Source organism: Chrysemys picta, chromosome 9 (genome assembly GCF_011386835.1).
Source record: "Chrysemys picta bellii isolate R12L10 chromosome 9, ASM1138683v2, whole genome shotgun sequence".
Classification (NCBI taxonomy): Eukaryota; Metazoa; Chordata; order Testudines; family Emydidae; genus Chrysemys; species Chrysemys picta.
In genome coordinates this window covers 100,013,346-100,028,468 of record NC_088799.1, presented here as the reverse complement: position 1 = coordinate 100,028,468, position 15,123 = coordinate 100,013,346, and the positions used below count along the sequence as shown (strand labels likewise).

The 15,123-nt window shown below is 47.5% G+C and overlaps 1 protein-coding gene across 4 annotated transcripts in view; it reads left to right on the top strand.

The window, feature by feature from the left end:
* The window catches only part of FHL1 (four and a half LIM domains 1), a 50,183-nt gene that overhangs the window by 16,313 nt on the left and 18,747 nt on the right, over positions 1-15,123 (top strand). Inside the window, exon 1 of one of the 4 annotated variants that reach the window (XM_065557340.1) lies at positions 13,818-14,067. The exons of 2 other annotated variants lie outside the window; for them this stretch is intronic. Coding sequence is in view for 1 of the 2 variants with exons in the window: in XM_005301054.4 (XP_005301111.1) it covers positions 14,249-14,270 (22 nt within the window). In the remaining variant the exon portion in view is untranslated. Of the gene's footprint in view, positions 1-13,817; positions 14,068-14,116; positions 14,271-15,123 lie in introns of those variants that run through there. One more of the 4 variants, XM_005301054.4, reaches the window with a different exon arrangement.

Sequence of the window (15,123 nt, the reverse complement as noted above, 5' to 3'; positions counted from 1 at the left end):
GTGAGAGACCCGGGCTTCAGACCCAGCATGGCAGCGTGTGGTGTTCCTGCTAACCACACGGAGGTGTGACAAGGCACTGGGAACTTATTTTGTTAGGTAATTTTCTGCGGGTATTAATAGAGTGAATGGGAAATAAAAACAATTCACTGGCAGCATTGCCTCTCCAGAGTACATCCCCCACCATGGAGCCAGACAGCGTTTTTCAGAGGCTGTGGCTCTCAAGCGTTCTCATAGGGTGGACCCCGTCTTGTAAGGGAGTGTGTGACTCATAGGCCACCGCTCTGCCCGCTCAGGACAACGCGGACCAGCTCCTCTCCTAGTGGCAGTGCCGGAACACCCCCATGGCGCCTACAGTACCTGCTCACGTGGTGGAGTGATGCCAAGGAAATATTCATGTACATTTAGCTTCTTTAATTGCAACTTGGGAGGAGCCAACAGCAGGTGATCAGGTCTCGGTGGACCCAGACCACAGCTTGGGAACCACTGGCTCAGATGATACCAGCCTAAAGGAAGTGTCTTCAGGCTGCATGTATGATTCATTGATTTGTGTTCCAGTAAGGCCTAGGGCAACCGATCGTAGGCCAGGCCCTCATTGTCCTAGGCACTGTACAAACCCAGAGCAAGAAGATGGGCCCTGCCTCAAGGAGCGTACAGTATAAGGATGAGATGAGATGAGGGATGCATACAGACAGATGGGGGGTACGAGGAAACAGTGAGACAATATTGGTCAGCATAATAGACAGCAGTCTCAGTACACCAGTGGCCTACCTGTTGTCAAGTTTTTTGAAGGCATCATAGCTTGTTTTTCCTGGTGCAGGAATCTTTGCACAGTTCTGTGGTAGAAAATCACGTTTTGTTGACTGGAGATAAGCTTTTGTGGCTCACTCACATACAGCAGTTAAATAATACAGTCGTTATCACTTCCAAGTCGGTAACAAAAGACTGAATTATCTCAGCTAAGCCGCTTAACAAGCACCACTGAGTAGCATTGAGGTGCCAGAGCAGTCTGGAGAATGAGTTCAGTTAGTAATAACGAGTTATTCATGAAAATGAAATGCATGACCCGGTAGGCTGCTCTAGCGCTGGTAGAAATAAACACTGGTATTTCGGTTTAATTACTCGGTTTGGACAGCAACAAGTCCAGGGGCAATTGACATTTGATCTTGTTCTGTGTGTTCTAAGTTACCATCCGAACACCATGGAAATTAAGCCCCTGCGCTGGCTGTGTGACAAAGGGATTAGTGCCCTTCTTCAAGTTGTTACTAAATATTAGCCTGTCCTTTATCGTGAAAAAAGGAGACCGCCTAGTTCATTTCAAAACAAACTTCTCTCAAGTTAGAAATGAAAGCAGCCATATCCACCCAGGGAGTGACCTTTGCGTCTGATCCACCCAACTGGGTCCCACTAAGGTGGGCTTTGCAGCTATGTTTTTCCTTGTAAAGAATGCAGGACATACATGCTGACAATTGTTTAGGGCAACCAAAAATACACTGTCAACCCTGCAGGCTGATCCCTTTTGACTACCGGAGCAAAGATAGCCCAGGATACATATGGTGAGGCTTTGGGGCTGGTTATTTTTAATGTGGAGTCATAACTTCCAGTCACCACTGCTACCTAACAACTGAAAATATAGTCATCAGAGGGCTAGCTGCCTTCGCCTTGCTTGTTCCATTGGGCCAGTTCCAGGCTGGCAGTACAGTACTCAAGTGCTGCTCCACTAAAGACCGTGGCGTGGGACCTACGTATGCCAGGTCTGAATAACAATAATTTATTATTGATATGGTGGTAGCAGCCCTGATGATAGACCAGAGCCCCAGCGAGCTAGACACTAGGCAAACACAGAACATAAAGATGGTCCCTGCCTATTGATTATTCACATAAGCCAGCAGGATTCGGCCCCGTACGTGATAAAGTCCTTTTGTAAATTGTAACTGTACAGTGATAAGTTTAATGAAGTCCAAAGGGGTGTGTCTTGGGGAGGGGGAGGTGCCAAAAACAGGGGGAGGCAGATGCTGCACTTCACAGATGCACCAGGCATATGATACGGTGCTGAAATCAATGTAGATTTATGAGCCAAGAATGGTGGAGAATTCTGTCGTTAGACTGTGGTGCCTTTTCTAGCTTGGGGCTCTAAGGTCAGTGCAGTGACTCAGAGCAGTGCAATAGATCTGTGACATGCATCAGATCAATGGTACCAGCAGAACAGCATACAGTGCCCTCGCTCAGTTTATGTGACAATTACAGAGACCAAATTGCACGAAAAGAACACGGTTAAGGCTGCAATGTCAAGCCCTCAAAAATTAGCAAATGCCAGAATTAAGGTTGCCTGTGCAATCCTAATTCTGACCTCTTGGGTGTATGCATGTTCACACAGTCGTCTTTAATTACATGAGAACATGCTGTCTTTTCCACAGGACCCCACCCTCATTCAGGATTAGGGTGACCAGATGTCTCAATTTTTTAGGGACAGTCCCGATATTTGGGGCTTTTTCTTATATAGGCTCCTATTACCCCCCACCCTCATCCTGATTTTTCACACTTGCTGTCTGGTCGCCCTATTCAGGATGGATGGTGCTCAGGGTCTGAATCAGGGTTGTATGGTTAATGAGGCTTCTCTCTCTAGGTGCCCTGCTTATCCCAGTCTCTTTCACAAACCACCTTGGCTCCTCATCCCAGGCCCAGTCCACAGCCCGCTTCAGCTTCTTACCCCATTCTCATCTGCTGCCCCTAGGCTGAGATCTTCATCCGTCTGCGCTCCAGTATGGCTGCCTCCTCCTTCTGTTCCTCCCTGCCTGGGTACCAGCAGGGGGCACTGTGCTTAGGACAGAGGGCATCTTTAGCAAATGTAGCTGGAAAGCTCTATCAACCTTCTACTGAGCATGTGCATGTTGACATTGTTAGAGGCTCATAAATTGACCAGATTTGGGCGTTTCTTCACGGGGACAGCAAGAGGCATATCCCGGACACCGTGGACTCTGCTGCCAAATTTCAAGCCTCTGCTCTAAAGCCTGGGGACACTAGAGCTTCTCAGTGAAATGGTTGGAAAGCCATTTAACACTGGGAAAAACAGTGTATTTTCCCCTATCCTCAGTCTGAGAAAAGACTAGACTGCGTTGGACATTTTCCAAAAATTATTCAGCCTGACGGAGGCACCCTTGGAAAATTTCAGCTCCAACGATTAAAATCTGGCAAACTTATATTAGCAACTCAAAATAGGGTTTTATAAATAGAAATGTCAGGCAACCCGAACTATCGGTAGCGCAGCCTGCTCCACCTGCAATAACCAACCCTCTGCTGAACTCCGTTGGTCCCAGACTGATAAAACCAGAATGGATTTTAGAAACCTAGAAGTGGTTGTGTCCTTCCCTTTGTAGAGGCCAAGGATTGAATGGGCATGGAGACTTCTCATCCCTAGAGCAGGTCTCTCCATGTCAGAGGTGACACAGCGTGGGGGAAACTTGCATGGTTCGCAATTCTTCTATGGAGAGAGTAATTGCGTCTTCAGAGCTCAGTTTAACCGGAAACCCCCCTAAGCCCAAAGTGTTATCCTACTCATGGAGGAAATATATGGGCAGGGCCGCCCAGAGGATTCAGGGGGCCTGGGGCAGAGCAATTTCGGGGGCCCCTTCCATAAAAAAGTTACAATACTATAGAATACTATATTCTATGTTCTACAGGCGGCCCTGTATATGGGAAATAACCAACATCAGCAATTTGACTGCCGCGACCTTCATATGATCACACTCTGACCGGCTGGTGTGGTACGGGAGCAGCATTGTGTACTGACACATGGGTTTGTGAGGTTAGGAGAAGATGTAATCCCTGAATCTTATTGCACTGGTGTCAGTTCCCAAGGAAACTGACTTGCCCAGTTTTCTATTTGAATATAAATTCATATCTGAACTTCCTTCATTGACCCTTTCAGTGAACTGTATAAATCCACCAAAGGGAAAGCCTTATACAGCAGGCACACATGCTTATGAAAATTAACTGAATGCAGTTAAGAGTGTGGGGTGTGAATTGGGAGGCATGATAGATTATTTCAATAACCGTTTCAGTAGTAACATGTGTGGTGGGAGCACACGAGTGGTTCTGTGGCTGCACATCAAACCTGCTTCTCCTGTAGGAGATTCCCCTGGGGGTCGTCCTGCCAGGATCTGTGTGTTACTGGATTGACAGGGAGTCATGCCACTTTTGCTGATCCCGGAAGTTTTAATTTCCAAAGGTAAGTGGAGCTGGTGGCTGGGTCCAGGGGGACATGTAACTGATTAGTCCCTCAGCCCATGGCTGGGCTTCCTGAGTCTTCTACATGTTAATGCAGCTAAGACTCAATCAAGGATCCTTGTAATCTACTGCATTAGCTCTGCGAGGTGAGTCAGAATGGAGCATTGTCCCGGCTAAGCCGTAGGGCGCTGTGCTGCACTTGCCTGTTGCCTCTGCAGGAAGATATCTAACAATGAAGGGCACAGTCTGCAGGCACCAAGCTGTGCTGTGGTCACATCTCAGCAGAGTGGAGTTGGTTTAGTCAGGGGATGGGATAGCTCTAAGGAACACAGTGCAGGCGATACAGAAATTGGCTCTCTTCTCTCTCAGTCGTTTCAAAGCTGCTGCCTTGGCGTGGGGTTGGGGGTGCTGTGCGGCTGAATTTTTTTGGGTGAGATATAAAGCTCCAGTCCTGAGCCTTGTGGTAATCAAATATCCCCTGGCACTTCTCTCAAGCAGAAAGTGTTAAATCCCATGTCTTGGTCAAACAGAAACTTAGGTACAGTAATTGCATCATTGGGGACCCCAAGTTGCTAAATGACTCTCGTTCAGATTTGCTCAGGTTACTAGTGAAAACATGACTTTTGGAACCCTGTGATCTGAAAGTCAAGCTGGGTTTTCTCTGCCTGGCCCATCATCCCCAGTAACAGACCTTCTGCAGGCCAGCCTCTACCCTCAGCTGCTTTGAACAAATCCACAGTGTATTACTCTCTGCGAGGAGGGATAGCTCAGTGGTTTGGCCTGCTAAACTCAGGGTTGTGAGTTCAATCCTTGAGGGGGCCACTTAGAGATCTGGGGCAAAAATCAGTACTTGGTCCTGCTAGTGAAGGCGGGGGGCTGGACTCAATAACCTTTTGAGGTCCCTTCCAGTTCTAGGAGATAGGTATATCTCCATATATTATTATTATTATTACTGTTTGCTGCAGGGTTTGGTGGTGCCCTTGGGTGGCATGCAGGCACCCTGCCTGTCTGGGGCGCCGGAAGGCACAACCCCTCCTGCGGCTCCCCAGGACTCAGTGGGAGCATGCAACTACAGCCCTGGCAAGGGTTCAGCCTGCTGGCCCCTGTGAGTCCAGCCAGCTCCATGGTGTAGTGCAGAAGGAAGTGGAGTTGTAGTCCTGCCCTTCAGGGCTGTAGCCACTGTGGGACAGGGAGCCTGAGAAGGGAGGACTCCTTTTACCATGGCCTCCCATCCCTCGGTCAGAGCCGGGGCACATTCTGGGCTCTGGTGGTCATTAGAACAGGCCACGCTGGGCCTGCATGTTGTGAGGCATGTCTGGCAGCGGGCAATGTTACCAATGCTCGCGATTTTATTGCACTCTGTGACAGAGTGCCAGGAGTCGAGAGCTCCTTAAGGGACCAGCTATGCTCCCGGGAGTGGACTTCACTGGGAGATGGTGCTCAATGGCTTAATTAGGCTGGAGGCTGCTGAGCTAATGAGAATGATCAGCCCATCAGCGGGACACAGGTAAAGGCAAGGAAGGAAGTGCAAGAGAAGAAGGCTGACCGGGGATACAGGATGAGGAGAACTTTCTTCTTCCTCCCTGGAGAAGTTTATGTCCACTTGTATGTTGCTGTACAGGGCTGTCCTGATGGAGGGGACCTAATAAAGAACACCCTGGTGGTTCTCAACGTGAAGGCATCCAGCCTCTTTGTATCCAAAGGCAGAGAGGGGAGCCCTGTCACATGCTCTTATGTCACTCAGTGTTTTCCTTAAAAGCCCCGTCTCCCGGAGGCATTGGGTTAGGCAAGAATCGTGGCTTTCATTTGAAAAACGTAAGTTTCCAGGCCTCACGGTTGCAGAGAAAAGTTTGAAAAGGTTCCCTGAGTTTAAATTAAAGGCTCAGAAACCAGAAGGCAAATAAAAAGAACGCCACATTTATTTATTTATTTTCAAATCTCATGATTTTTCAGTCAGTCTCGTGATTTATTTAGGGTGGTGATTTGGGGTGATTTTTAAGGCTTGAGATTGACAATGCTGTGCCTGACGTACCCGAGTCCTGCAGGTGAATCCTCCTCACGCACCATCCTGCAGACTTATATCCTGAAGTGTAAAGGGTGCCCATAGGCACACAGCTAGTCCTGAATCTGTTCCAGACACAGTATCTGGGCAAGCACTTTGCAGAGTTCCATTCTCAGTGCTCCAGAACTGGGCATTGAGGCTCATTAACTAACGATGCACTTTAAGCAATAAAAATAAACTATTTTAAAGCGTGTACTATACAGCAAACTCATCCTCACCACACAGACCATGAGCTGTACCAAGTGGCCTCGCTGGAGTGAGATGACCACTATTATTTGTTCTTTTTGAGTCTTTATAAAGAGCCACTGGAAAGACATAGTGCACTGGAAATCAAGAGAACTTGACTCTCTTGGTTCCACTGCTGACTTGGGGCCCGATGTGAAGAATTACATCAATGGGTGTTGGATCCAGCCTTGCTGTGTGACTCTGGGTAAGTCACTTAAATCAGAGACTTGCCTCTCGTTGCCTCGGTGTCCAGCTCTGAACACTAAGGGTAAAAATATGGCCCTTTGCCACGGGAGCATGTTCACGAGAGTTCACAATTCAAGCAGTTCCGTTTGAGATCCTTGAGTGGAAGGAAACAATGACAAAAATATCAAGATGATCAACTAAAAGGAAAATCTTAATGATCTTTCTGGGCTTTGTCTTATGTAGGCCTAGAGCCGTGGGGCGGGTTGTGGGTGGTCCCAGGGATGGACAGTCCACCTGCTGCCCTGAGGAGAATTCTTAGGGGAGAAAAGTAACCGTAATACAAATGAACAGATTTCAAATGCACTGTCTTACATGAGTGTTCTCAGTAACTACAAATCCCTTGATTCAGGGTGGGTTTGCTGTAGTGTTTCCCTCCGCCCCACACATGCTCTGCTTTATTTGGGAAGCTCTCCTGGCTTTGGTTCTCTTCTCCAAGCCCGAAATAGAAAAGAGGGATTGAACAAAAACTTGGATGCACAAAGCAGCATCTGATTTATAGCCCCCACCCGAATCTCTATGTCAGTCGGCTATCAGCAACCAGTCAAAGGTTTGCAATGTCCACAACAGGTGGAGCGAATGGGTGCCGGGCGGAAAGCGTGCTTGGAAAGGGCTTGGGAGCAGAGCAGGTGGTGGCATGGAAGTAAAATGGGACTATCTCCGCTGGCTGAGGGGCAGAGTCCTGACAATATTCCAGTGGAGTAAGACAGAGGGATAGACGTTACAGTTCCCCCTCTTTCCATGTTTGCTATTTTTCCACTTTCCACGCTCTTTCCTTCCAATGTCCCGCCGGCCCATTCCATCCTTACTTCTAGTCACGTCCCATCCCAGTTTGGCTTCCCTCCCTTTTCCTTTGTTCTTACGTTTTTACTCTCCCCTCGCCCCAGTACTTCAAGTAGTTTGAAAAAAGTGTGTGTGGGGGGTCCTACCGTAATCCAGGAGTAGCAGATTGTTGGTGAACCAGCGCTTAAAGTGCGTCCCAGCAGTCCGGCTCAATTTTTACTGATTTATTTATTTTGCCGGCCCTTTGCAACCCCTCCTGCACCATTCCCTTTAAGCACTGAGTCTCCCACATTCATATCTAGGTTCTTAGATGGCATCTGACCCTACAGTCTTCCGGTACCTCCCCCAGATTTGGTTCTAAAAGCATCCCGTGACTGTCTTGGGTGCCTTCTGACTCCCTTCACACAGCCGGCCACGCTCTGGATCTAGTGGGATTGGAGGCAAGGGAAGTGTCATGGGCTGATCATTGCCTTCTGCCATGGGAGGTGAAGCACACCTGTCCTGCAGATGTGAAGGAGCTGTAGTGTAGGGACGCTGTCCTAGCTGGATGGAGTCTGAAGGATTCCAGATGGCTCAGAGGAAGAATGTAGTCTAACCCACAGACTGCTCTATTCGTGGTTTAGTACAGCTGTACAAACATCTGTACTGCAGCTGGCTTTGCTCCCATGTGTCACCATGGTTTATGTATGGCTTTCTACGGCTGAACAGAGGGATAGCTCAGTGGTTTGAGCATTGGCCTGCTAAACCCAGGGGTGTGAGTTCAATTCTTGAGGGAGCCACTTAGGGATCTGGGGCAAAATCAGTACTTAGTCCTGCTAGTGAAGGCAGGGGGCTGGACTTGATGATCTTTCAAGGTCCCTTCCAGCTCTAGGAGATAGGAAGATAGATGGCAGGGGTGGATAGCTAGGATTGAATCGGATTGAGTGCAGCATAGATAAGGTTTATAGTGGGCTGTGGAGGAGGCAAAGAAATGCAGTTTTGCCTTTGCTGTATCATCCACAAGGTCTCCTGCAGCAGGACTCGGACTAGGTGGTTTTTGCCTGGTGAGTCTGCGCTGCCTCTGGTCTGTTACGGAGTCCAGTCCTCATTCTCAGGAAGAGTTTTCATGATACTTTGTGGCTAACACCACTCACAGCTGGATTGATCTGGCTTCTTCCATGTTGACCGCACATGGAGACACCACCATTGTGCCATGACCATGACAGGAGAAGGCTAGTTCTTGTGCTAGAGCCCCCATCAGTCTGTTCACTGAGGCTCCAGAAGTGCTAGGTGTGTTTTGTGCCACACCCTTTGGAGTTGGGTGCATGTTCTCCTGGCTGGCGAAGGCCAGCGGGGAGGTGCTGGCTTCTCTTTTGGTGGGTTTTGGGGTAGGCACCGCATTGGCTGCTGGGGTGGATGGTCTTCTGCTAGAACTGGATGAGAACCAGGAAGGCGTCACTGCTGGTTCTGTGGGATTGGGCAGCCTCCTTTGTGGCTGCTGACCATGAGATTTTGTTGGGATGTTTGCAGTTCCTGGTAGGGCTGGGTAAGTTACTCTTGAGTGGTTCTGTTCAGCCCTTTCTGGGAGTCACCAAAAGGAAGTTTGGGACAATTTTCCCTCCACTCTGGAAGTCCGTGTGGGGCTCTGCAGAGGTTGGTTTTGTCCCTCCTCCTCCTCCAGTTCAAGGCCATAGGAAGAATCAGTCCGGACCCTTGGCTAGCAGTGAGCTCAACATACCGATGGCACTCAGTGTGTCCATCACATCCAAACTGGCTGGGGCCGTGGAGGGAATCACCCAGCATTTGATGGCCTTGCAGAATGGGCGAGGGTGGGCTGGCTGCGAGAACTGTGCTGCTCCCCTCACCTTTTGGGTGGAGTTCAAGGGGCTGAGCTTATACATCCTAGACTGGTTTGGAGCCCGGTGACTGGGAGGTACCCCACTGACGCAGCTGAGATTACCAGAGATGCCCTAGCTGGAGCTTCTTCCATTTGAGTGAGGGGGAGCTGCTGGCAGGGCAATTCCCATGAGGGCTCCATGACCCTGAGCACCCTTCCCTCTTCCGGAGCCCTGGTCCTTTCACCTTCCAGGCATGCTGCAACGTTCATCTTTCACTGCAGCCGTAAAAGGGATGTGAGGGAAGGACTGAAAACTGAAGGGATGTTTCCCAGGAGATCTTTGGCTGAAAGATGTGTTTTCTCTTGTGGGCGAGTATAAACTGGCCTTTGTGGCAATGGCAATTTGAATAAAAACACTGCATTGATACATATTTTTGTTTCAGTTCTGTGAGTACATTTTGGGAGGCACCAAGCACTGTGCATGGGCCCCTGATACACTGAATAAAGAAGCATAATGTTAAGCACTAAATTCCCTCTTAAATGTTCACTGCCTGAAATGACAACCCTCGGGCACGTTTACTGCACCTGTCCTCTGCTGTCACAGATGATTCCCAATCAGGGGGCAGAATTCCAAAAACTAGCTGGAGGGAAGAGAAACGATTGTGGGGCAATATGCGATTGGAGGAGGCTGAATTTGTCCAGGAGTCCAAGCCATCAGTGTATCCTTATTTGTTTATCAGCCACTTCGCAGTACTCTGTGTAGCGCAGTCAACCTACACGGAGCTTTAAAGTAAAACGTTACTCTGAAATGTAGGCATGATGTCCTGCCACCTCTCTATATTTATTGCTGCTCAGTTGTCTCTGATGATGGTGACTAATAGTTCATCAATGCCGGGCTATCTCCTGTCTCTATTTAAGTGGCTGTTTCTGTCATGTCGAGTGACAGATGGACATGTGAGAAGCCTGAAGCTGCTCAGGCCTTTTCTGGCAGGATGATTCAGGTCAAGAAAATACTCTGGAAAACACAATGTTGAATCACTCTTTATTCAGGTACATGACACGATCCCGTAATCCTGCTGCCTGCTCGACAGCCACCACGCTGATAAAAAGTTAACTTTGGGGGAATGTCTCTTTGAGTAACTCCTGTATTAGCTGAAAAAAATAAAGAAATTTAGGACGAAACTACCAACGTTAAAAATGCCTAGGGTGCCCAGACAGCAAGTGTGAAAAATCAGGACGGGGGTGGGGGGGGGGGGGTAATAGAAAAAGCCCCAAGTATCGGGACTGTCCCTATAAAATTGGGACATCTGATCACCCTAAAAATGCCACAGGTGCAGCTCAAATCCTCATCCTTGCGCCAGCAGACCAGTGCCTAGTGCGACAGTTTTCAACTCTTCCTGAATTCAGCAGGCAGGATTAATACACAGAAGGAGAAAGAAGTGCCCAGGGCTGAAGGTGAACTCAGAACTCCTGTACCATGAATTCCGGCCCCTGATTGCTTTGGGGTGTAAGGACCTGCGTCCACTGCCCTTCGAAATGCTGCTGGTATTTGATTCTCCTGGCAGGATTGATAGGGAACGCAGGTTGGACTGGCTTCTCCACTTTTCAGTGTAAACGCCAGTGTCTCCCTGGAGCTTAGTATAATGTGGCCTTCTGGGCTCTATCATAATATACATAACAATAATCATAACAATAATACCAGAAAGTACCAGAATAGCAGTAAATGAGGTGGAAAGGGGTCCTGGTGATCACTGGGGCGAAACACGGGTCTGGAGTGAAGTGTGAAATTGCCTAAGGCCCGCAGGGATCGTCTGGTCTAACCCCCTGCCAAGATGCAGGATTGGTTGTGTCTAAACCACCCAAGACAGGTGGCTCTGTCCAGCCTCCTTTTGAAAACCTCCAGTGAAGGAGCTTCCACAGTCTCCCGAGGCGTCTGTTCCATTGTCCTGCTGTTCTTACAGTTCGGAAGTGTTTCCTGAGATTTAATCTAGATCTGCTGTGCTGTCATTTGAACCCTTGTCCTGCCCTCTGTGGCAAGAGGGAACAACCGTTCTCCATCTTTTTTATGGCAGCTTTTCAAGTATTTGAAGACGGCTATCGCGTCCCCCCTCAACCTCCTCTTTTCCAGCTAAACATAGCCAGTTCCTGCAGCCTTTGCTCGTATGGCTTGCATTCCATCCCGTTGATCATCTTTGTCGCTTGCCTCTGGCCAATTTCTCCACATCCTTTCTATACATTGGTGACCAAAATTAGACACCGAACTCCAGGTTAGGCCTGACCAGCACCAAATAGAGCTGTGATTTGCATGCTGTGCCTCTGTTAAGGCAACCTAAAATTGCATTTGCTTTTTTTGCAACAGCATCACATTGCTGACTCCTATTGAGTGCTCCACCACAACACCCAGATCCTTCTCAGCAGTGCTGCTGCCAAGCCGGTTATCCCCCATTCTGTATTTGTGCATTTGATATTTCTTCCCTCAGCGTAGCCCCTTACGTTTGTCTTTGTTGAATTTCATGTTGTTGTCTCTAGCCCAGTTATACTAGGACTACCAACCAGGGAAACAGCTATGCCACCACCTCTAGAGTGAGGGAGCTGTGCTCCAGACCATGTTGTTCTGTATTGTGCCACATAAGAGGCAACACATTGGGGGAGGGGTCACGTCTCCTCTCCCCCCCCCCCCCGATTTGCTGCTTGGTTTGTATTGAGCATACTCTGACCCCCTCCACCCCCAAGTATCGGTAGACATGGGTCGTCTCTGTGCCACATGGTGATAACTTTACATTTAGGGGCTTACTATTATACACTGTTGCAAACTACACTCCTGGGATGAAATCCTCTGGCCTGTTGAAGTAAATGGCAAAACTCCCATTGAGTTCAGTGGGGCCAGGATTCCACCCATTCTGTTCTCCGAACCTCTGCCTGTCCCTTTCTCCCTGTTTCTCCTCTTCTCCCTCTCCATTGTGTGTGTGTCTCTGGGTGCGAAATACTCTCACACCCTCACAGTCTCTCTCGCTAGTATACCCACAGAACACTTCCGTGTGTACATAATGCTTGTCCCATCCCATTCATGAATCTCTTCACGCCCATTGAAATGCAGCCATCTCTGGGGTGGAACGTGATAGCTGTTTAACATTGCACAGGAATGTTACACAGCTCTTTAGGCCAGGAAGTGAAGAATACCAAATCTGTTTGAAATTACAGAGGACATTTTAGGGAGGCTATAATTACTCAAGCTGGAATGTGGCAAGAACCACCAGCACTCACATACCCTATGGGGAGTGGTATGCCAGAGAGTTACTAAAACAGTAATAAGAATGGTTATCCATGTGAACACCACACACCTTGCCAAAACAATCTCTCTGTATACTGTTTATATGGAAGGAGACCGGCTCAGTTAAAAATGCCAATTGTTCTGATTCCCACGGCGTCGTGAACCACAAGAACAATTTGCTAGAGTTTGATATGTTGACTGGGAGAATTTTCTTAGCCAGAGCATTTTAGTTTCTTATGAACAATCTGCTGGATCAACAATAAGAGGATCCACTCTTTTTGCCATTCTGGAAATGAATGTTTTCAAGCCTGGTCATTTCAAGCAATCTGATGAAACTTTTAGACGTAAATGACAGTTGGGAAGAAGGCTGGTTACGGTACTGTATCTTTGCAGCCTGGAAGCTCCCGGCAGAGGAGAGCTGACTGGTGTGACTATTGTACGCATCAGTGTGGTACTTGGCCAACCTTCCTGTAGTTAAAATAGGAGACTTTCCAGATATTTGCAGCACACCTAACAATACCGGCAATGATACTTAGCACTTTCTAGTCCAATTGCTGTGCAAAGTGCAGGGGCCACAGAGATGGGCCTTGTTGAAAGGAATTGCAATGTTAGCTCCCTGATACTCACAGCTCCCTCTGAGTAGGTGAGAGGGGAAAGTTGAGCTTGAGAGGTTAACAGACTTTCCCACGGCCCCGCAGTCAGTCAGTGTCATAAACAGGATTAGAATTCAGGAGTTCCTGGCTTCCAGCCCCGAGCTCAGACCACTGATCACCCTGTCTGTCTGCCATGCCTGGAAAGAAACAGCTGTTCCTGTGGTGTTCGGGCCTCTGCTAATGTAGCTTCCTGCCACTTCCCACTGTAAACTAGTGGGTAATACTTGAGAAATGGGGCTTATTATAAAGACAGTAGCAGGCCAGCCTCAGCTGTGGTTGTGAAAACTAATTGCATTAAGTTATGCAGGATTTTAAATACCAGAAGTAAATCTTCAGTGCATGTAAATTCCCCCTATTTGTGCCCTATTCACTGTTAAGGGGCCTTGGGTTCTGGCATGCCTAACTGTGGTTTCCCCCCTCGACCTAGCAGAGGTAATGGGGATCTACGAATGGCATTTTTAACTAATTCTGTTTTTTTAGCTGGCCCTTAAATATTTTGCAGTCAGCCTATTTTTTTTTTTTTTAAATAAAGAACAACTCAGAATTAGTATAGCTGAGGCAGCATGGCCCCAAACCGTTTGGGTCTGTACATTAGGTTAACATGTTCTAACAGTTGTAAGCTATTGCTAAAGCCAAGGCCAAATTGTACTTTAGCAGAGAGGTCAAGTTCCTATAGTGCTTCTCTGCCTTTAAAACTAATTTGGATGCTGAAGTAGTGGTGCAGGTATTTATATGTTGTTTATGGTACTTTCACTAGATCCTATTCTTCTCCCTTGGATCACCTAAAATGGTAAGAGTTTTTGACTGGGATTAATCTGTGATCTCTGGGGAGGGGACAACTGCGGGTGGGTCTTTCTGTATTAATAGCCTCCCCTTAAATGTATGTTATCAAACGAGACACATTCTTATCAGCCGAGAAACTCTTGAACTCAGTTGTCTAAGGGGCTGCCTGTGAATTTGTTCCCGTAATAATGGCTTACCACAGACATTCAGGTAAAATGGAAATATCATAGGCTATTTAATAAGTGCCAGTCCTGTGTTTAAAATACCTTTATATTGTGCAACTTGTTTTGGTAGCAGGATATTGTATCATAACAGTGATTCTTTATTTAGTACATTCTTAGTGGTTTGAACAATTGGCAAGCTGTAATTAATGATAACCATTTAGGATTGCAACAATAGATGTTATTACACTGTGTAGCCAAAGATATTGTTGATTAAGCTCTTTTGAAATGGTTTAAAATAGTAAATGCTTTGCTATACAGTACAGTGGGCAGCCTGCGGTTCGACTGTGATTTTAGTAAAGCTATCAAATGATCCCCAAATGTGGGGCGGGAGGGAGGGGAATGGCTTGTGGATATTAACTATGGAATGTGCTGGCTTTGGCATTATCATTGGTAGTAGGGGAAATGTATAGCAGCGGAGAATGGAGGGAGGTAGAGAATATAACCACAGATGGGTTGCTACACTTTAGGGGAAGGATTGTTTTCTTTCAATGCTTTCAAATACTTTGCATTTCTTCTCTGTGTTAGTGGTAGCCTCCTTGATCAAACAGAGAGACCCTCTGCATTAGCCAGAAAGAGTAGGGTTCTCGCTCCCATGTACATTGATGGGAGTTAAGCAAGCACGTTTAGTGTGTACCCCTTAGCATACACATATTTCATGGCTTACAGCCTGAGGTGAGGAGCTCACTGAAAATGCCCTACCTAAACCGGCTGGCCGCTGTTTGGGATTTTGATGGGTGTTAGACATTTTAATAATTTGGTCAATTTCCTCAAGTTAACTGATTTTTTTTAATGGTCCAGTGCATTGTTACACCCACAGTCTAAAGATGACAACTGCTTTT